A 22,403-nucleotide genomic window follows, 5' to 3' on the forward strand; every position below is an offset into this window, starting at 1 on the left:
ACCAGAATCCCATGTGGGCGCCGGTTGGAGTCCTGGCTGCTCTACTTCTGATCCAGCTCGCTGTTAACATGCCTGGAAAAGCAGTGGAAAACGGCACAAGTGCTTGGGCCCGTGCACCCACTTGGGAGAACCAGAACAAGTTCTTGGCTCCTGGCTTCAGATCAGCCCAGCTCTGGCCTTTGCAGCCATTTGGGGAGTGAACCAGCAGATGGAAGCTCGCTGTCTCTCCTTTTTTCTCTATATTTCTGCCTTTCAAATAAACATTAGAACAAACAAAAAGAGAAATGTGTAAATGTAGGAACTGGGTATTATAAATAAAACCATCATTCCAAATAACTGGAAAAATAATTCATTACTAATAAATAGTATTGGGACAGCCAGCTAACCAACCATAATAATAATAATAATATATTAATAATAATAGTTATTATCTTATATCTTATATTATATATTATAATAATAATAGTTATTATTATTATTGATGCCTAAAAACTATCACAGATCAGAACAGGCTAAATTGACATGATGACTAAATGTAATAGGGTATCCCAGAAGGATGGTAGCAGAGGAAAAAGATATCAGGGGAAAACTAGCAGAAATCACATTACTGAATTAAAAGTAATATACTGACGCTAGTTCCTCAGTTGACAAATGTACTGAAGGAACACAAGATGTTAACAATAAGGAACATTGAGTGAGGGGACAAATAGAAACTATTCACAACTTTTTAAAATAAAAGGTTTATCTAAAAGTTTACAAAGCCACGTCTTGGGGCCAGAGCTGTGGCATAAAGCTACCACTTGCAGAGCTGGAATCCCATACAGGCACTGGTTCGAGTCCCAGCTGCCCCATTTCCAATCCAGCTCCCATGCACCTGGGAAAAGTAGCAGAAGATGGCCCAATTGCTTGGGCCCCTATCACCCATGTGGGAGATCCAGATGAAGCTCCTGGCTCCTAGTTTTGGACTGGCCCAGCCCTGGCTGCTGCATCCATATGGGAAGTGAACCAGAGAATGGAACATTTCTTCCTCTAACTTTCCCTTTCAAATAAAGAGAATAAATCTTTTAAAAAGAAAATATGTCGAGTTGACTTTTTTTTTTTAAGATTTAATTTAGGGGCTGGTGCTGTGGCATAGTAGGTAAAGCCACTGCCTGCAGCACTGGCATCCCACATAGGTGCCAATTCAAGTCTTGGCTCCTCCACTTCTTATCCAGCTCCCTGACAATGGTCTGGGAAAGCATCAGAACATGCCCAAGTGCTGGGGGCCCTGCACCCCCATGGGAGACTTGGAAGAAGCTCCTAGCTCCTGGCTTCAGATCAGCCCAGCTCTGGCCATTGCAGCCATTTGGGGAATGAACCAATGGAGAGTTCTCACTCTTTTTCTGTCTCCATCTCTCTCCTTCTCTTTGTAACTCTGCCTTGCAAATAAATAAAATATTGTTTTAAAGATTTGTTTATGTATTTGAAGTCAGAGTTACAGAGAGTCAGAGACAGAGAGAGAGAAAGCAAAGTCTTCCATCCACTGGTTCACTTTCTAGATGGCCATGATGACCGGAGCTGAGCTGATCCGAAGCCAAGAGCCAGGAGCTTCTTCCAGGTCTCCCACATGGATGCAGGGGCCCAAGGACTTGGGCCATCTTCTACTGCTTTCCCAGACCATAGCAGAGAGCCGGATAGGAAGTGGAGCAGCCAGGGCTTGAATGGGCACCCATATGGGATGCCTGCACAGCAGACGGTAGCTTTACCCAATACACCACAGTACCAGTCCATAAAATAATTTTTTTTTTAAGATTTAGTTTATTTATTTGAAAGACAGAGTTACAGAGAGAGGTAGAGACAGAGAGAGAGGTCTTCCATCTGCTGGTTCACACCCCAGATGGCCACAACAGCCGGAGCTGTGCCGATCCAAAACCAGGAGCCAAGAGCTTCCTCCGGGTCTCCCACACGGGTGCAGGGGCCCAAGGACTTGGGCCATCTTCTACTGCCATCCCAGCCCATAGCAGAGAGCCAGACCAGAAGAGGAGCAGCCGGGACTAGAACTGGCGTCCATATGGGATGCCAGCGCTTCAGGCCAGGGCTTTAACCTACTGCACCACAGCGCTGGCCCAATCCCTAAAATAAATTTTTTAAATATTTATTTATTTATTTATTTGAAAGGCAGAATTACAGAGAGACAGAAAGAGGCCTTCCATCTGCTGGTTCACTCCCTAAATGGCCACAACGGCCAGGGCTGGGCTGGTCAGAAGCCAGGAGCCAGGAGCTTCTTCTGGATCTCCCATACAGGGGCCCAAAAACTTGGGCCATCCTCCGCTGCTTCCCCAGGCACATTAGCCATGAGCTGGATCGGAAGTGGAGCAGCTGGCACTCCAAATGTTGATCATATGGGATGCCAGTGCCACAGGTGGTGGCTTTACCTGCCATGCTACAACGCCGGCCCTGACCACTCACTCTTGACTGATGATCTTCAAAGCCGGGGCATGTGCATCCCAGAGGATATGATAGAATGATACACTGGGATGTGGAAAGAAAATATTAAGACTTCTATTTATATTTTCTACTAAAAATGAGACAACAGTCAAGCTTTGCTGACATTTAGTACACACATTAGTACTGGCACTGGTACTAGTCCTTACATAAACTACATCACGAAGTGCTGCTCAGGAAGGATGCAGGTGTCACATTCCACTGAGTGCAACAGTGCCACACAACAGAAGACTGTGGTACCGGGTTTCACCACTGTTGGTGTATTGTGAAGTTCACAATGTTTATGTCAGCCCAGTTTAAACAGATTATTATAATATCTGGCTTAACTAAACTAAATCCTCACAAAACAGCCAAGGGCTCAAAAAGATTCTTACAAAGAAATCACAGATTAAAGATAAGAGGTTTCTCTGGGGTAGGATGTAAGAAAAACTATTAATTCAAATAAATAAAAACTGAAAACTAAACAAGTGCCCTAGAATTGGTGTTCTACAGGGTGGGCAACAGGGCAAGTAGGACTACCACTTTAATTCTCTGTGCTATTTCCCAAAAGTAAGAGTTGCTTCAGGTTAGTTCCCTACCTGTAGGTGTCCATCTACACATGACATCTGACCACTCTTCCTCCTGTTTCTCCCATCTCTTTGTCTACTCTATTAAGAATGCTCTCGGGCACCGGCGCCGTGGCTCACTTGGTTAATCCTCCGCCTTCGGCGCCAGCATCCCATATGGGCGCTGGGTTCTAGTACTGGTTGCTCCTCTTCCAGTCCAGCTCTCTGCTGTGGCCAGGGAGGACAGTGGAGGATGGCCCAAGTGCTTGGGCCCCTGCACCTGCTCGGGAGACCAGGAAGAAGCACCTGGCTCCTGGCTTCGGATCAGCACAGCGCCAGCCATAGCAGTCATTTGGGGAGTGAACCAACGGAAGGAAGACTTTCTCTCTGTGTCTCTCTCTCTCTGTCTATAACTCTACCTGTCAAATAAAAAAAAAAAAAAAAGAATGCTCTCACATCCCTTTCTGAAGCACTTCTATCTACCTTTGTTTTAAAACCTGATAGGCCTGCTACTGCCTCCACTAAGAAATCAGCCCCCAGCAGACAATGATTAAAGTGTTTGTCCGTACCTTTTAGTATCCGTACAAAGCAAACATTCAGAAACTATTTGTTAGACAGAAGTAAGTATGTTTCAGAGAAACTGTTCTGCTGGCCTGACCTTGACTTGCTAGGGGGCCCAATATCATGCTCTTTCTCCTTCTTTACATTATCTTCCTTTGTTAGCTTGCTTTAAAATTACTCTTAAAAAGATTTTACTATTTTACTTGCTATATATGCATTTTTTAATTAAATACAATTCATGTACTATAAAACTTATCCTTTTAAAGCGTACAACTGCGTGGATTATAGTATACTCACAAGGTTGTGCAATCATCACTGTTTTTTAATTCTGGAATCTTTTCACCATCCCCAAAGGAACTCCATACTCATTAGCAGTCAATTCCCCACTCCAACTCTCAATCAACCACTAATCTACTTTTTGCTCTGACAGACATGATTTTAACAAAGCTCACCATACTCTTAACTGTGCTTTTAGTGTACACCTTAAAGCCAAGTGTTTCCTTCTAAACAAATCGGGGGGGGGGGGGTGTCTTAGATTACTATGACTTAATAGGAAAATGTAATTTAACACAGCAACTTACTAAGTTGTTATTTCAAGCCATAATACAAAAACTCTTACCAGGAAAATCAGCTTACATATTTACTCATCTTAGTTCAGAGACAGCCTAAAATACGGAATACTTTGCTTGTTTTTGTTTTGTTAAGCTTTTTATTGAAGTATAAGACACATAAAGAAGTGTATGAAGAGGATATCTTGATGAATTTTCAAAAACTCAATATACAAATACAACCAGCACCAGCACCCAGGTAAAAAACAGGCACCCCTACTACTCCCAACCTCAATTACACTCAAATGAAAACTATCTTGGTTTCTAACAGCACAGATTACTTTAGCCTGTTTTTGTAATTTCATAAATGGAAACAATATAGCATGCAGTGAAGAAAACTTTTACACTGGGGCCGATGCTGTGGTACAGTGGGTTAACACCCTGGCCTGAAGTGCTGGCATCCCATACAGGTGCAAGTTCAAGACCTGGCTGCTCCACTTCCAATCCAGCTCTCTGCTATGGCCTGGGAAAGCAGTACAAGATGGCCCAAGGCCTTGGGCCCCTGCATCCACGTGGGCGACTCCAAAGAAGCTCCTGACTCCTGGCTTAGGATCGGTGCAGCTCCGGCCATTGCAGCCAATTGGGGAGTGAACCAGAGGATGAAAGACCTCTCTCTCTCTGCCTCTCCTCTCTCTGTATAACTCTTTCAAATAAATAAATCTTAAAAAAAAAAAAAAAAAAAAAAAAAAAACTTTTACATTGAAATTCTATGCCCTGCAATACTCACCATAATCTTCTTGTACAAAGCCATGACATTATCATCATCAAATGGTAAATATCCACACATAAGTACGTATAACAGTATGCCCATGCTCCAAACATCTGCCTGAAAGGGGGAAAGAAAGTCATTAAAAAAAAAAAAAAAAAAACAGGTGCCAGTTCAAGTTCCAGCTGCCCCACTTCTGATCCAGCTCCCAGCTAATGCACCTGGGAAAGCAGCAGAAGATGGGCCCCTGCACACACGCACAGGAGACTGGATCCTGGCTTCATTCTGGCTCAGCCCCAGCCATCTGGGGAGTGAACCAGCAGATGGAATCAATGTCTCTCTCTCTCTCTTTCAAATAACTAAATATTTTTTAAAAATTTAGAACATATTTCAGATGTCAGGATGCTTAACAGAATCACAGAATCTCTTAAAGCTGGAAAAGGACTCAGGGATCGTCCACTTCAACCTGCCATTCTACAGGCAGGGAACCTGCAGTCCAAAAAGGAAGGCTGTCCAAAGTCACTGGTCTGAGGCCTCTGGACTTCCAGTTCATGTACTCTCCTCCAGCTGGACTCCAACACTTAGCAGAAAACAATTTCCAGCTGGCTGGGCTGGCTTAGGCATGATAAAGAAATGAAGCCAGCTTTCTGATTCTGAAAGATAATTCTACAATGCTCTTGAGGGTTTAGGTTATATGAGGATTATGTAAACAGGCATGAGGATGTCAAAACAAGTCTTAAAATTTCCTGATAATCTGCAAATGTGTATAAGCTGCACTGTAAAATCCTTTCTGTGTACAGAAATCTGAATAAAGTTCAATGATTAACTTTTCAAATAGAGAGGATACAAATTAGCCTGCCAGCACAAAGAGCCCTACAATCTCCAAATCCAAAAAGCAGCTTAACCTTTATGTGAGCTCTCCATGGGTGCCAGAGTCCTAAGCAGTAACTATTTACCCAAGCAGTACTGGGCCTTAGTCAACAATGACGACACCATTGGCTGAGGAGAACTCATAGCTCCTTAGGAAAATTTTCAGAAACAAAGACAGCAGAGGGGCAGAGAAACAGGCAACAGAGTTAAGATAACTTGAGTACTATGAGAAATCTACGCAGCACCTATATGAGTACTAGGTAACCCAATTCTAATCTTATCTACTGAATCACATCAAGTTATTAGGATTCTACTGTGATACCTCAAGTAAATGATTTGCTCTAAAATCTGACATCTGAGAGATGTCAAATATTTAATCTATACACGGAGGCATGATGGCACAGCCATCATGAGCAGGATCTTAAACTAAAAGCCAAGACACTTCACAAGAAAGGGTAAGCTAACATGGCCTTGTCAAGTACCATAAGAGGTCAACAGAATATGTATGGGATTAAACTAACAAACAAAATAACAGTAACATCCCCACAGAAATCAAAGTCCACTAAAAAGAACAAACTGGAAAAGTGTTCTCCAGTTAACTCATCAAAGCACCTTCACTTCACTGCTTCAAATTAGGTACAAGAATTAGTTAACGGAGCTGATGCTTTGGTGTCATGGGCTAAGCTTCTGAGTGTGTTTCCAGTATCCCATGGGGCACTGGTTCATGTCCCGGCTCCTCCTCTTCTGATCCAGCTCTCTGCTATGGCCTGGGAAAGCAGTACAAGATGGCCCAAGTCCTTGGGCCCCTGTACCCACAGGACACCTGGAAGAAGCTCCTGGATCCTGGCTTCAGATCAGCTTGGCTCCAGCCATTGCAGCCATTTGGGGAGTGAACCAGCAGATGGAAGACCTTTCTCTCTGTCTCCTCCTCTGTCTATAACTCTCTCTCTCTCTCTCTCAAATAAATAAAATCTTTAAAAAAAAATTATTTAACTAAAATCATAAGCCAAACCAAAATGTAATCCGCAGGCTACCAATTGCCAAATACGAAATAAAGAATTAGGAGGAAAAGAGTTTTAAGAAATTCCCTGTGAGAAATTATTGAAGAAATTAAAAGTTATTTGTCATGGAACATGGTCTTAGAGCATGAGCATCAGAATCTCTACTAATTTTATTTACCTATTTATTTATCTGAGAGGCGGAGACAGTTCTCATCCACTGGTTCATGCCCTAAATGCTCACGACAACCAGAGCTGGGTCAGGGCCAAAGCTGGGAGCCAGGAACTCAATCCAGGTCTCCCACATGGGTAGCAAGAACTCAACTACTTGAGCCATCACCACTGCCTGCCTGGGTCCACACTGGCAAGAAACTGGACTCAGGAGCCAGATTCAGGAATTAAACGTAGGTTCCCCAATGTAGGATGTATAGGATGGAGGTATCTTTTTTTTTTTTTTAAGATGTATCTATTTGAAAGGCAGAGCAACAGAGACGGAGAGAGAGCGAGATAGATCTTTTATCCACAGGTTCACTCACAAAACGCCTTTAACTACTGGGGCCCAGCCAAGTTGAAGGCTGGAGACAGGAACTCCATCTGGGTCTCCCACATGGGCAGCAGAGACCAAGTAATTGAGCCATCATTTGCTGCATTCCCAGGAGCATAAGCAGAAAGCTAGATCCAAAGCAGAGTAGCATAGACTAGAACCAGCAATTCCAACATAGGCTACAGATGGCATTTTGACATGGGACATGGCTATCCCAAGTGGCAGCTTACACCATGGAGCCATAATGCCCACCCCAAGGACCCAAGCATCTTAACTGCTGGGCTAAATCCTCACTCTTGGCCGGCGCCACGGCTCAATAGGCTAATCCTCCGCCTTGCGGCGCCGGCACACCGGGTTCTAGTCCCGGTTGGGGCGCCGGATTCTATCCCGGTTGCCCCTCTTCCAGGCCAGCTCTCTGCTGTGGCCCGGGAAGGCAGTGGAGGAAGGCCCAAGTGCTTGGGCCCTGCACCCGCATGGGAGACCAGGAGAAGCACCTGGCTCCTGGCTTCGGATCAGCGAGATGCGCCAGCCGCGGTGGCCATTGGAGGGTAAACCAACAGCAAAAAGGAAAACCTTTCTCTCTGTCTCTATCTCTCACTGTCCACTCTGCCTGTCACAAAAAAATAAATAAATAAATAAAAATTAAAAAAATTTTAAATAAATAAATCCTCACTCTTTATAGTGCTTATTTTAAAATTAAAATACTTAAAGCCTTACCTAAAAAACAAAACCAAATTCTGAGGGAACAGTCCTCAATGCTTTTAACGAGTGTCCCAGATGATTCTTCAATACACTGTCCTCAAGACACTGTTCTTAGAAGGATGAAAAGTCCAACAACATGGACAGTAAACAACTTAAAAGCACATGGGGGGCTGGCGCCGCGGCTCAATAAGCTAATCCTCTGCCTGCGGCGCCAGCACACCGGGTTCTAGTACCGGTCGGGGCACCGGATTCTGTCCCGGTTGCTCCTCTTCCAGGCCAGCTCACTGCCAAGAAGGCAGTGGAGGATGGCCCAAGTGCTTGGGCCCTGCACCTACATGGGAGACCAGGAGAAGCTCCTGGCTCCTGGCTTTGGATCAGCACAGTGCGCTGGCCACAGCAGCCATTTGGGGGGTGAATCAACAGAAAAAGGAAGATCTTTCTCTCTTTCTCACTGTCCACTCTGCCTGTCAAAAAAAAAAAAAAAAGCACATGGGGGGGCAGTCCTGCGGCACAGCAGGTAAAGCCGCCACCTGCAACACTGGCATCCCATATGGGCACTGGTTTGATTCTCAGCTGCTCCACTTCTGACCCAGTTCCCTGCGAATGGCCTATGAAAAGTAGCGGGAAATGGCCCAAGTGAACTTGGGCCCCTGCACCTACATGGGAAACCCAGAAGAAGCTCCTGGCTCCTGGCTTTGGCCATTTGGGGAGTGAACTAGAAATGGAAGATCTCTCGCTGTCTCTCCCTCCCTCTCTGTAACTCTGCCCTTCAAATAAAATAAATAAATCTTTAAAAAATAAAAATGCACATGGTGGGGGCTGGTGTTACGTGGCATAGCAGGTTAAGCCACTGCCTGCAATGCCATCATCCCATATGGGTGCTGGTTCGAGTCCCAGCTACTCCACATGCAATCCAGCTCCCGGCTAATGTGCCTGAGAAAACAGCAGAGGATGGTCCAAGTACTTAGGCCCCTGCACCCACATAGGAGATCCAGAGGAAGCTCCTGACTCCTGGCTTTGGCCTGGCCCAGCCCCAGCTGTTGCAGCCTTTTGGAGAGTGAACCAGCATATGGAAGATCTTCCCCTCTCTCTCTCTCTCTCTCTCTGTCTCTTCCTTTCTCTGGGTAACTCTTTCAAATAAATACATCTTTTTTTTTTTTTTAAATTTATTTATTTACTTGAAAGGCAGAGTTACAGAAGTGAGATGGAGAGACAGAGAGAGAGGTCTTTCATCTGCTGGTTCACTTCCCAAACAGCGGCAATGATTTGAGCTAGGCCAATCTGAAGCCAGGAACCAGCAGCTTCTTCTGGGTCTCCCATGTGGGTGCAGGGGCCCAAGCACTTGGGCCATCTTCTACTGCTTTGCCAGGCCATCAGCACGGAGCTGGATCAGAAGCGAAGCAGCTGGAACCCTAACTGGCACCCACAGGGGAGTAGTGCTACAGGTGGATGCCCAACCCACTATGCCACAGTACTGGCCCCTAAATCAATCCTTTGGGGGAAAAAAAAAGCACATAGGAAAACTCAGTTACATTCAAATAAGCAGGATGTTCTCACCAGCCTCCAGGAATCTTGAGCTATTTAGAATATGATCATCACCCCCCAGGGGACTGCAGGGATGGTAGAAAGAGTACCTCATACAGTCAGCCTTTAACCAGCAATACCAGCTGTGTAACCCTACAAAGACACTTAATTTTCTTTATCTTCTTTACATTATGAAATGAGTAATAGATCTTTTGTAGGAGTTACATAAAAATTATAAAAAGTGTCTAGCATGTGGAATTCTTTTTTTTTTTTTTTTTTTTGACAGGCAGAGTGGTTAGTGAGAGAGAGAGACAGAGAGAAAGGTCTTCCTTTGCCGTTGGTTCACCCTCCAATGGCCGCTGCAGCCTGCGCACCGCGCTGATCCGAAGCCAGGAGCCAGGTGCTTCTCCTGGTCTCCCATGCGGGTGCAGGGCCCAAGCACTTGGGCCATCCTCCAGCATGTGGAATTCTTATACACTATTGGTGGGAATATAAAATGATGTGGCCACTATAGAAAACAGTATGGCATTTTCTCAAAAAATTACATATAGAGGGGCCGGTATCGTGATGTAGTAGGCTAAGCCTCAACCTGCGACACCAGCATCCCATATGGGCTCTGGTTTGTGTCGAGGCTGCTCCTCTTCCAATCCAGCTCTCTGCTATGGCCTGGGAAAGCAGTAGAAGATGGCCCAAGTCCTTGGGCCCCTGCACCCACGTGGGAGACTGGGAAGAAGCTTCCTGGCTCCTGGCTCCTGGCTTCAGGTCGGCACAGCTCTGGCAGTTGCGGCCATTTAGGGAGTGAACCAGCAGATGGAAGACCTTCCTCTCTGTCTCATCTTTTCTCTGTAACTCGACCTCTCAAATAAATAAAATCTTTTTAAAAAAAACTACATATAGAATTACCACGTGCTCCCAGCAATTCCACCTCCGGCTATTTACCCAAAAGAACTGAAAGCAGCTCTCACAGAGATCAATATAAACCATGTTCCCAGCAGCATTATTCATAAAAGCCAGAAAGTGAGGGTTGGTGTCATGGCGCACCAACTGCTACATGCAACAGAGGCATCCTACAGAGGCACCAATTTGAGTCCCGGTCACTCCATATTCAATCCAGCTCCCTGCTAATGGCCTGGGAAAGCAGCAGATGGCCCAAGTGCTTGGACCCTACATCCTCACGGAAGACCTGCATGGAATCCCAGGCTTCTGGCTTCAGTCTGGCTCAGGCCCTACCATTGTAGCCATTCAGGGAGTGAACCAATAGATAGATGATAGACTTCTCTCTCCCTCTCTCCCTGCAACTGCCTTTTTTTTTTTTTTTTTTTTTTTTTGACAACAGGCAAAGTTAGACAGTGAGAGAGAGGAACAGAGAGAAAGGTCTTCCCTCCGTTGGTTCACTCCCCAAATGGCCGCCACGGTCAGCACTGTGCCAATCTGAAGCCAGGAGCCAGGTGTTCCCCCTGGTCTCCCATGCAGGTGCAGGGCCCAAGCACTTGGGCCATCTCCACTGCCTTCCCGGGCTACAGCAGGGAGCTGGACTGGAAGAAGAGCAACTGGTACAGAAACCGGCGCCTCAACCGGGACTAGAACCCAGGGTGCCAGCGCCGCAGGTGGAGGATTAGCCTAGTGAGCCGCGGCACCAGCCTGCAAATGCCTTTCAAATACATAAATAAATCTTTATTTTAAAAAAAAGTCAAAAAATAAAAACCATGGAAGTATTATCCAATGACAAAAGAATCAATAGTATGTGACATATACTAAAAAGGATGAGACAGGGCCGGCATTGTGGTATAATGGGTAAAGCCATCACCTTCAATGGCAGCATCCCATATGGGCACCAGTTTGAGTCGATCCAACTCCCAGCTAATGGGTCTGGGAAGAGAGTGGATAGTCCAGGTGCCTGAGCCCCTGCTGCCCACATGGGAGATCCAGATGTAGCTCCTGGACCCCAGCTTCAGCCTGGCCCAACCCTACCTGTTGTGACCATCTGGAAGTGAACAGTAGATGGAAGATCTCTCTCTGTGTGTGTGTGTCTCTCTCTCTCTGTAGCTCTTTCAAATAAATAAATCTTTAAAAAAAAATTAAAACAAGTCGTACAAAACAATCTTCTCATGTTATGTCTTAAGTAACCTAGGACCTCCCAAAGATTCTCCCACCTAATACACAACTGGTTCCAAAAGATGTTCCACATGAAAAGCAGATTCTGTAAGGATCACACTGTACAAAAGCATGTTAAAGAACAACAACCTGGGGCCGGCGCTGTGGCATAGTGAGTAAAGCCACTGCCTGCAGTGCCGGCATCCCTTGTGTACGCCAGTTCCAGTCCTGGCTGCTCTACTTCCGATTCAGCTCTCTGCTATGGCCTGGGAAAACAGTACAAGAGGGCCCAACTCCTTTGGCCCTGGCACCTGCGCAGAAGACCCAGAAGCTTCTGGATCCTGGCTTCAGATCAGCGCAGCTCCAGCCATTGCGGCCAACTGGGGAGTGAATCAGTGGATGGAAGATCTCTCTCCCTCTCTGCCTCTGTCACTCTGCTTTCAAATAAATAAATAAATCTTAAAAAGAATAAGAAACTTATTCAACCCGGCATTTCCTGAGGTTTTTTGTTTTTGTTTTTTTTTTTCAATGATAAGTAATTTCAGGAAAACTAGTACTCCAGAGAACGGGAGGAGCTGACTGACTTGAAGTAGCAAGTATAAAGCAAGGCAGAATCCTGGCCTTCTGAACCTAGACTCCTACTCAGGACTGCTGGCCTCGATCAAGAGCTGACTTTGAACAAAGTACAGGCTTTCTCTGTGCTAACCAGCAACTCAGAAAACTGAGCCTGCAATCCAGCCCTGTGTCCAACCCAACTGGACTAACACGTCCAAGCTGGCACGGTCCAATACAAAAGCAACCACAACAAGGACACCAGAATTATATCCCTGCTTCACAAGTGCACTATGTGTTAGGATATTTACTGCAAGTTATTAATTCTTTTTATTAGTTTACACATCTCATTCTCCAAACAGACTGAACTCTTTAACAAGATTATTTATTGCTTCACTGTTGTATCCTGAGTGCACAGCCCTTGACTCACTTTAGGTCACCAATAAATGTATAATCATTATATACTGAATTCATCAATGAATAATTACCTCCGATCCAAGATATGATTTGCCTTGTATTAATTCAGGTGCTGCATAAGCAAGACTTCCACAGCATGTCTGTAGATGGTAATCCTTATTACCCTGCCAGTAAGATAAAAATAAAACACTTATGAACTAAAGTCCTTAAGAGAATTAAATCTTGATAAAGCACAAGCAGAGAAGCTAGATGAAGAACTAACCCCAAATAACAAAAGACTCCTGCAGCAACCCATGTTCTCTGCATACGTGAGTGCCTGCTCCTGTGGTCTCAGCAGTTCTGGGTTTCCCATACCACTATAACCTGGCCCAAACTCACTCATTTTCTCCTTAGCTGAGTCAAGTCAGGTTCACACTTCCCTAGACAGATATCTATTCACGTTATATCAGCGTAGCATACATCCAAGCACCCACATCTTCCCACCTCCAGGTACTCAGGCAAAAAGGACTATTTCTTTCCTGCACCCTATCTTCAGTATCAAATCCTTGCACATGCAAAAGAGCTCCTTTCTCCGAGGGAAGAAAGCAACACGAACACAGACGAATGTGTTGAGAGTCTGTTTCCTGGACTCAGCTCTAAGACAAATGACCACCTTCGCTTCGAGGATCTGTTCAAAACCAGAAATCTGCTCACCTTCCCCCTGCCCTTCCCCCACAGAAACACCTGCGCAGAGCTCTGCAGCTGGCAGGGAACTTCCCAGACTGGGAGACTTCATTCACAGCTGGACAACATGGTTAAGAAGTGAGCTCCTCACAGAAGGCTGAGGCAACCCCACTTTGTTAGATGGCGTCTGTGTGGGATGAATCTGTGGCAGGCACAAATAAAGGCTAGTGGAGTTTATCACAAACATTCTCCACTGCCTCCTGTAGAGAACAAGCCATGAACCAGTCTCTCTGTTCAAAGTCTGTTATCTTTATAGGTCTGTCAATGCAAAAAAAAAAAAAAAATCACCTTCAAGCATTTGGTTCCCAGACCCAAGGCTCCACAGACAATCTCTGAAAAGCCAAGGCAGGGAGAGGAGAATCAGAAACAATCAGCCACTCAGCCAAAGGGGCAAAAATTTTATTCCCTTTGCACCTTTCTAATTTTGACTGGGGCAGAAAATAATCATGGGAGCACAAAGGGCTGAGACAAGTCTGCAAGTCCAACATTCTTAATGAGTGTAGACAGCTCATTTTAAAGACTCTGAGTACCATCATTAGAGAACTCAGGAGGAAGCCTCCAACAGGCAGCCACACAGGAGAGCTGCTGCAGAAGCGCAGCTGCAAAGTTCAAAGTCATCTCAAAGAGAAGTCGCACTAAGGCACACCAGCACCTAACTGTGGAGTGCAAACTAAGGAAACATCACAAAAATACAAACGGAGTCCAGGAGGAAAGCCGACACTGCCAAGGCTCTCTTTTTTTTCAGGCAGACACTCAGACCAAGCCTTCCTACCAAAAGCAGCCACACATCTCTCAAAACAAAAGTTGTTTTCACCCTACAGGGTGAAACTTGTAAGGAGAAGCTCCTGTGCAACCATGAGAACACTGGTCTGGGCCACAAGACACCCAAAGAGACTACGAGGGCACCTACACTGACAGGAAATGCCACTTCACAGGAAGCATCACCATCCCAGGATGGATCCTGTCTGGTGATGAAGATACAGAGGACTACCTGCCATCTGCCGGGACTATCTCCTCCACTACATTGGCAAACACAACTGCTTTGAGAAATGCCACAAGAACACATCTGTGCTCCTGTCCTCCTGCTTCAGGGACATCCAGATCAGCAACATTGTCACCGTGGGCACATGCAGCCCCAGAGCAAGGCAGTGCACTTCAACGTGCTCAAGGTCACCAAGGCCACCAGCACCAAGAAGTTCTGAGACTGCACAGTCACCCACTTCCCCCACTTGAAAGTTAATTTTCTATTCAAAAGTAAATAAATGAATAAATAAAAGTACACATGGACTTTTTCCTTTTTCTAAGGAAAGGGGCTTGTCTCTGAAAATGCAATTAATTGTTAGTTAAACAACCACATGGATAACAAATAGATTTGCAGTAAATTTCCAACTTATGTCTGAATGAACAAAGGCATCATCTAGTGGCAACATATTCAAACTGCACGGACATGACCAATTCAGCATCTGAGCTGTGATTGTCTCATGTCACCTTGGCACCATGAATTTTCTCACAGCATACCCATGGGGTCTGCAGCAGGACCAACCCTGGGCCTAGAGCAGCAGCCCTCAGTCTAACTTACATACTGGAACAATCTAAAGAACTTGCAAAAACTATTGATGTCAGGGATGAATTTAACATCTGTCTCAATGGATACAAGTCTTAAGGCAGTGCACGATAATATACTAAGAGGTGTATTTACAAAGGAAAGAAATGCATTTTTAGATCTATACTTACCTTAGGTTTTGCACAGAGACCAAAGTCAATCAGCTTTAATTTATGATATTCATCAAATAACAAATTTTCCTAGAAGACAAAGATATTTTTTAACTATATATTGACTTCCTTACAGCACATCCCACTCTCGCCGTTTCTCACATTGATTTAAGGTTTATATTAAAAAACTTGGGTGGGTTTTTCCTCTCTTGGAAGCCCCCCTCCATGGTGTTTTAGCTGGAAGCCTTTGACGCTAATAAGTCTTTTTAAATCACAGACACAAAAAAAATACCACCTTGGGTATTATAAAGCAGAAATCAACTAAATTAATGAAATGATAAGAAATATACAAGGGGAAAGAAAAGGAATGTTGATAACTACAGCACTTCCCTCAAAACACACTATTGTAATCAATTCTCTCTTTGGTGCCCTAAAGATTAACAAAACACAATTTGAGCAAAGACAAGTTTAAACCACAAGAGTGAGCTCAAAGAGTTGGGTTATAAAGACAACACAGAAGAGTAATACTGCCATAACTTCTCAGACCAATTCTAAGTTCCTGACGCTGGTACCAAGCAACATCTAAATCAATATTCACTATCTCCCACATTAATCACAGCCTGCAGACTTAGCGAATATTCACATTTTTATTCTGTGCTTTAAAAGTAATGTCTGTAGGGGGAGGAGGGGCGGCACTGTGACATAAGAGGCTAAGGATCTACCTGCAGCGCCAGCATCCCATATGGGCACCAGTTCAAGTCCCCACTGCTCCACTCCCAATCCAGCTCCCTGCTAATGCTCCTGGGAAATCAGTGGAAGATGACCCAAATCCTTAGGCCCCTGCACCCACATGGGAGACCTCTTGGCTCCTAACTTCAGCCTGGCCCAGCCCTGGCCATTGCAGCCATCTGGGGAGTGAACCAGTGGATGGAAGATTCTCTCTCTCTCTCTCTCTCTCTCTCTCTCTCTCCATCTTTCAAATGAATAAATGGTCTTTAAAAAAAGAAAAAGAAAAAGAGCCTGTCAATTCACTGAACTGCTCCCTTCTGAGGAATAATGGAATTAAAATGAAAAGAACAGGGGATTAGAACAGGACACTAAAACAAAAATACTCAATGACATAACATTCTCAAAGAAAATGCTCAATACTCTCCTTTCAAAGATAAAATCAGACATTTATAATGTCACACACAATGACCAGATAAACAGAATGAAAATCTGCCCAAACAGCCTACCAAAAGTCAAAAAGTAAAGGAGGAAAAAAAGAAATGTGAGAGCTGCTGACTGAAACAAAAAAAGGAGCAGCAAAGCTAAGACAGATGCCCTACACAGAACCTGTAGAAACCCAGACAGTGGTAGGTGGATGCTGCCGACCTCTTGGGTGAGCACGGAGCCCTGCTGTAGCCACTCACCGGTTTGAGGTCCCTGTGAGCGTAGCCCTGGCTGTGCACGTAAGCGACCGCGGACAGTATCTGGCGGAAGACAACTCGGGCCTCCTCTTCCGACAGGCGATCCTGGGAAATGATGTAGTCGAACAGCTCTCCTCCAGGGCAGTACTTCAACAGCAACAGTCACAGAGACATCGTTATCACTTGAAAAATCACTTCCGAGAGATTTCAGAAAGTCATACATCGCTCAGAAAAATTAATTCAACTTTAAAGGCAAAGGAAGTGAGCGAGGCACATTCAGAGCTATACTCTCAGGATCAAACAAGCCAGTAATTAGTCCAGGAATGAGAACAATAACTCTTCCCCTGAACATTTTTATTGCCAATAAATAGACGTAGAAGCAACTACTACTGTGATTCTAAAAAGCTCATTCAGGGATTTATATATTTATGGCAAAGTAGTAAAACCAATTCTCATCTTAATTCAACTCACATTCAGTATAGTTACCTGAAATTAAAAAAAAAAAAAAAGCAGTAATTATTGTTCCTCTAGTAATTATTACTGGTCACTGTCCAAAGACCAGTGATTACCAATCTGTATCAGAAGCAGCCCAGTTCCCCAGAGAGACCTCAGAGGCTGAGAGAGGAAGAGGCTTTGAGCCAGAGCACAAAGCTCCAGGATCTCCATCACTCTCCAGGATACTCACTCTTCTGTAACCTGGGTTTCCATTTAGGACTTCATCTCATTTTAATTTTACCAACTAAAATTAAAAATGCATATAGCCTTTGGCCTCATGGTGCCATATTTAAGAAGTGTTCTTATAGATGCACTCACTCACATGAAAAATGGTGCACATTCAAGATCATTCATGGGCAGGTGTTTGGGGTAGCAATTAAAATGCCCATGAGAATGCCTGTATCCAACCCTGGAGTATCCGGATTCAAGTCTTTGCTCTGGCTCCTGATTTCAGCTAATTCTAATTTCAGTTTTCTGTGGACCCTGCGAGGCAGCAATAATGGCTCCAGTAGCTGGGTTCCTACCAACTCAATAACTGGGCTACTGCCACCCGCATGGAAGACTTGGATTGAGTTCCCAGCCCCCACTGTTGCAGGCATTTGGAGTACAAACCAGTAGATGGGGAGCTCTTCTCTCCCCTTTTCCCCCACCCTCCCCCCCTTCTCATCTCAAAGTTTTAAAGGAAAAGGGGCAGATGTATACAGAAACACAGACATACAGAGAGGAAAACATCATTTGAAGGTGGAGGCAGTGGAGGAGGATCTCTAAAGCCAAGCAATGCCAGGCACCAGTGACCCAGACACCAGGAAGGGGACATAGAACAGATTCTCCTTCAGAACCTCCAGAAGGGACCGACCTTTCCCACACCTTGACTTCAGAGTTCTAGCCTCTAGCTGTGAGGTAATATTTCTGTTGTTTCAAACCACCAAGTTTGTAGCACTTGTCATAACATCCCAAGGAAATTAATACTTATACAGCATATAAAACTGCAATGGGAGCTGGCACTATGGCGTAGCAGGTAAAGTCACTGCCTGCAGTGCCAGCATTGAGTCCGGGCTTCTCCACTTCTGATCCAGCTCCCTGCTAATGTGCCTGAGAAAGCAGCAGAAAATGGCTCAAGTGCTTAGGCCCCTGCACCAACATGGGAGACCCAGAAGAAGCTCCTGGCTCCTGGCTTCAGATTGGCCCAGCCCCGACCCACAGTTGAGGCCATTTGGGAGTGAATCAGCGCATGGAAGATCTTTCTCTCTCTGTCTTGTTCTCACACTCTCTCTCTGTAACTCCACCTTTCAAAATAAATAAATCTTTTTAAAAAAAAAAAAAAAGCATTCTTAAAAAAAAAAAACTGCAATGAATCCTTCCCTCTAGGAACTCTATAAACTATTATATTCCATTCACTGAACCACACCACTCCATCAAGTGGTATGTTAGAAACAGTACATTGAGGCCCGCGCTGTGGCGCAGTGGGTTAACACCCTGGCCTGAAGCGCCAGCATCTCATGTGGGCACCGGTTCTAGTCCCGGCTGCTCCTCTTCCAATCCAGCTCTCTGCTGTGGCCTGGGAAAGCAGAAGATAGCCCAAGTCCTTGGGCCTCTGCACCCACATGGGAGACCCGGAAGAAGCTCCTGGATCCTGGCTTCAGATCGGTGCAGCTCCAGCCGTTGCGGCCATCTGGGGAGTGAGCCAGAGGATGGAAGACCTCTCTCTCTCTCTGTCTCTACCTCTCTCTGTAACTCTTTCAAATAAATAAAATAAATCTTAAAAAAAAAAAAAAAACCAGTACATTTATCATGAATCTCTAATTTATTATATACATCTACTTGATCTAAACTGTTATGATTTCAGAACTGTGGAACATACCTCAAGAACCATGAATATTTTGTTGGCTGTCTCTAGCACATGGTAGAGTTGACATATATGCTGATGTCTCAGGTTCTTCAAAGCATCAATCTCTGTTTTGACCCGGGGCAAATCACTCTGTGCCAAAATATATTGAATGGGCAATCAATTTATCTGGGTTTAGTTTTCCAGACATCAATATAAGTAGCTTTAATACTAAGTAGCAAAAGCCATCAAGAGTCCAAAATTATTCAACTCAGAAGAATATAACAAAACTTATTTGTATGTATACAAAGGCCTTAAGAATTTGATAAAGGCGGATAAGGCCAGCATGGCATAGGGGGTAAAGCCACCACCTGCAGTGCCGGCATTCCATATGGGTGCCGGTCCACTTCTGACCCAGCTCTCTGCTATGGCCTGGGAAAGCAGAAGATTAATAAAGTCCTTGGGACCCTGCTGCACCCACATGGGAGACCCAGAAGAAGTTCCAGCCTTCTGGTTTCAGATCAGCCAGCTCTGGCCATTGTGGCCATTTGGGGAGTGAACCAGTAGATGGAAGACCTCTCTCTGCCTCTGCCTTTCAAATAAATAAATGTCTTTTAAAAAAATCTTTATAAAAAAATTTGATAAAGGCAAATTCTATGACAGTCAATAGTATAATGACCAGAAAAATTCAAACAGAGATCTCTAACTCCTTTAGAAGGAGAGCATTCCAAACAAAAAAAATGAAAAACACTCTACTTGGTTACCATGCCTAGACTACCACTTTTTTTTTTAAGATTTTATTTATTTATTTATTTGAGAGGTCTAGTTCTAGACAGATAGAGGGACACAGAGAGAAAGGTCTTCCAACTTCTGGTTCACTCCCTCAATGGCCGCAACCCCTGGAGCTGGGCTGATTCAAAGCCAGGAGCCAGGAGCTTCTTCCTAGTCTCCCACGCAGGTGCAGGGCATAAGCATTTGGGCCATCTTCCACTGCTTTCCTAGCAGAGAGCTGAATCACAACTGGAGCAGCCAGGACATGAACCAGTGCCTGTATGGGATGCTGGTGCCACTGGTGGAGGCTTAGCCTACCACACCACAGTGCCAGCCCTCTGGACTACCACTTTCAAGCTTGGCAATGCCCCTTAAGGAACATGCTGAGCTGGGGCCAGCGCTTTGGTGCGTTGGGTTAACACCCTGGCCTGAAGCGCCAGCATCACACATGGACGCCGGTTCTAGTCCCAGCTGCTCCTCTTCCTATCCAGCTCTCTGCTATGGCCTGGGAAAGCAGCAGAAGATGGTCCAAGTGCTTGGGCACCTGCCACCCACATGGAAGACTCAGAAGCTCCTGGCTCCTGGCTTTAGATCAGCACAGCTCTGGCCGTTGCAGCCATCTGGGGAGTGAATCAGAGGATGGAGGACCTTTCTGTCTCTTCCTCTCTTTGTAACTCTGTCTTACAAATAAATAAAACAAATCTTTAAAAAAAAAAAAAAATGAAAGAAAGGAAGGAAGGAAAGAGAGAAGGAAGGAAGGAAGGAAAAGAAAAGAAACATGCTGAGCTGAAAACCAGTGAATTTAGGTGAAAAATATGTAGGTATTTGCTGTCCCCGTTTTCTTACTTTACTAGGAGCTTGAAGTTTGGGGGGCCAGCACTGTGGCACAGTGGGTTAAACCACTGTCTGCAATACCAGCATCCCATATGGGAATTGGTTCAAGTCCCAGCTGCTCCACTTCCAATCCAGCTCCCTGTTAACACGCCTTAGAAAGCAGTGGAAGATGGCTCAAGTGCTTGGAACTTTATACCCACATGGGAGACCCTGAAGAAGCTCCTGGCTTCCGCCTGGCCCAGCCCCAGTGGTTGTCGCCATTTGGAGTGTGAACCAGCAGATGGAAGATCTCTCTCTCTGTGTCTCTCCCTCTCTCTCTGTAACTCTGCCTTTTAAATAAATAAACCTTAAAAATTTTTTTTCAAAATAAAAATATGGTTGGGAAGAAAGATAAGCCAAGCTGGAGAAGATTTAAGACAGGAACCTAGAAAACCTATGAAAGAAAAAATTAAAACTTTATTATAAAAAAGACTCAGTCTAGGGCCTGCATTGTGGCATAGTGAGTTAAGCCGCTGGTTGTGATGCCAGTGTCTCATATGGTCAGCATCTCATATGGGCACAGGTTCAAGCCCCAGCTGTTCCACTTCTGATCCAGCTCCCTGCTAATGTATCTGGGAAAGCAGCAGAGGATAGCCCAAGTACTTGGGCCCCTACCACCCTTGTGGGAGACCTGGATGAAGCTCCTGGCTCTTGGCTTCAGCATAGCCCAGCCCTAGCCGTTGCGGCCATTTGGGGAGCTCCTGGCTCCTGGTTTCAGATAGGCTCAGCTCTAGTCCCAGCCGCTGTAGCCATTTGGAGAGTGAACCAGTAGATGGAAGACTTTCTCTCTGCCTCTACCTCTCTGTAACTCTGCCTTTCAAATAAATAAATAAATCTTTAAAAAAAAAAAAAAGAAAGAAAAGAAAAATGCTAACGGCCTGGAAAAAACAGTGGAATATGGCCCAAATGCTTGAGCCTCTGCCACCTACATGGGAGGCTTGGACAAAGTTCCTGGCTCTTGGCCTTGGCCTGGTCCAGCACTGGCTGTTGCAGCCATCTGCTAAGAAAATCAGTAAATGGAAGACCTATCTCCGTGTGTCCCTCCTTCTCTGTAACTCTGCCTTTCAAATAAATAAATCTTTTTAATTTAAAAAAATTAAAACTAATCATAAAATTTTAAAAGCTATAAAAATATTCTAAAAAAGAGCAATAACTGGAAAATTAGAGCGAACTCACATATTAACCACAAAATTGATCTATAAGTTAAAGTATTTAAATATTTTAAACTTACCCCTAGTGCATTTTTATCCATGATTTTTATAGCTACCATTTCTCCAGTGAGGATGTGGCAGGCAAGTTTGACCTTTGCAAAGCCACCTACGTACATAAAAATGTAGTATGAAGTAGCAAGCAAGAACTAGGCACAAACATCTATACTTTTCAAAGGCTTTACTGGGCCATATATTCCCAAAAATCTGTGAACCCTTTCTTCCTGTTGCTTTCAAAGTGTAAAAGCCATGAATCTAGCCTCCTCTCATCCAATGTCTAGCTAAAGAGCCTTTTTTTTTTAACCATGGCAGTATAGGTGAGTCTTCAAAAAGTTCATGGACAATGGAAAATCTATTTTTCCATTTTTATTATGGGAATTCTATGTATGGATTTCAAAAGGTTTTGTACCAAAATAAACTTACCTTTAATTCCAGTTTCCACAAACTTTTTGAAGTACTCACATGAAAACAGAATTCACTCTTGTGGATTTTGTTTTACAATTAACATTGCAATTAAATTTGCTTTATTATTAACATTATTAGAATATAAGACAGCTGAGACAGAAGACAAATTATATAAAACTTCCATTCACTTTTAAAACTATGAGGATACGTAATTATGTTCTAAAACTGGATAAAAGGCTCCACGTAGGTACCCAAATCTCCAAATTAACATTTCCAAGAAGTTCCAGCTAGCTTATGTCTCTCTCTGCCTCCCCCCATCTTGGGTTTCTCTTATTTTAGTAAAAAGCAATCCAGGTGCTTGAATCCAAAATCCTGG

General features: G+C 44.4%; 1 protein-coding gene and 1 pseudogene across 5 annotated transcripts in view; one reads left to right on the forward strand and one right to left on the reverse strand.

Moving 5' to 3' along the window:
• Positions 1–22,403, reverse strand: part of MELK (maternal embryonic leucine zipper kinase) — an 83,835-nt gene that overhangs the window by 55,587 nt on the left and 5,845 nt on the right. For 3 of the 5 annotated variants that reach the window (XM_062207943.1, XM_062207944.1, XM_062207942.1), the window contains exons 3-8: positions 21,646–21,731; positions 18,807–18,923; positions 16,454–16,597; positions 15,063–15,131; positions 12,677–12,769; positions 4,926–5,024 (exon numbers count right to left, since the gene is read on the reverse strand). In XM_062207943.1, coding sequence (XP_062063927.1) covers positions 4,926–5,024; positions 12,677–12,769; positions 15,063–15,131; positions 16,454–16,597; positions 18,807–18,923; positions 21,646–21,731 — 608 coding nt within the window. The remainder of the gene's footprint in view (positions 1–4,925; positions 5,025–12,676; positions 12,770–15,062; positions 15,132–16,453; positions 16,598–18,806; positions 18,924–21,645; positions 21,732–22,403) is intronic. The other 2 variants (XM_062207947.1, XM_062207945.1) reach the window with 1 other exon arrangement.
• Positions 12,899–14,530, forward strand: LOC133771853 (small ribosomal subunit protein uS17-like; annotated as a pseudogene).

This window comes from Lepus europaeus, chromosome 12 (genome assembly GCF_033115175.1).
Source record: "Lepus europaeus isolate LE1 chromosome 12, mLepTim1.pri, whole genome shotgun sequence".
NCBI classification, from domain to species: domain Eukaryota; kingdom Metazoa; phylum Chordata; class Mammalia; order Lagomorpha; family Leporidae; genus Lepus; species Lepus europaeus.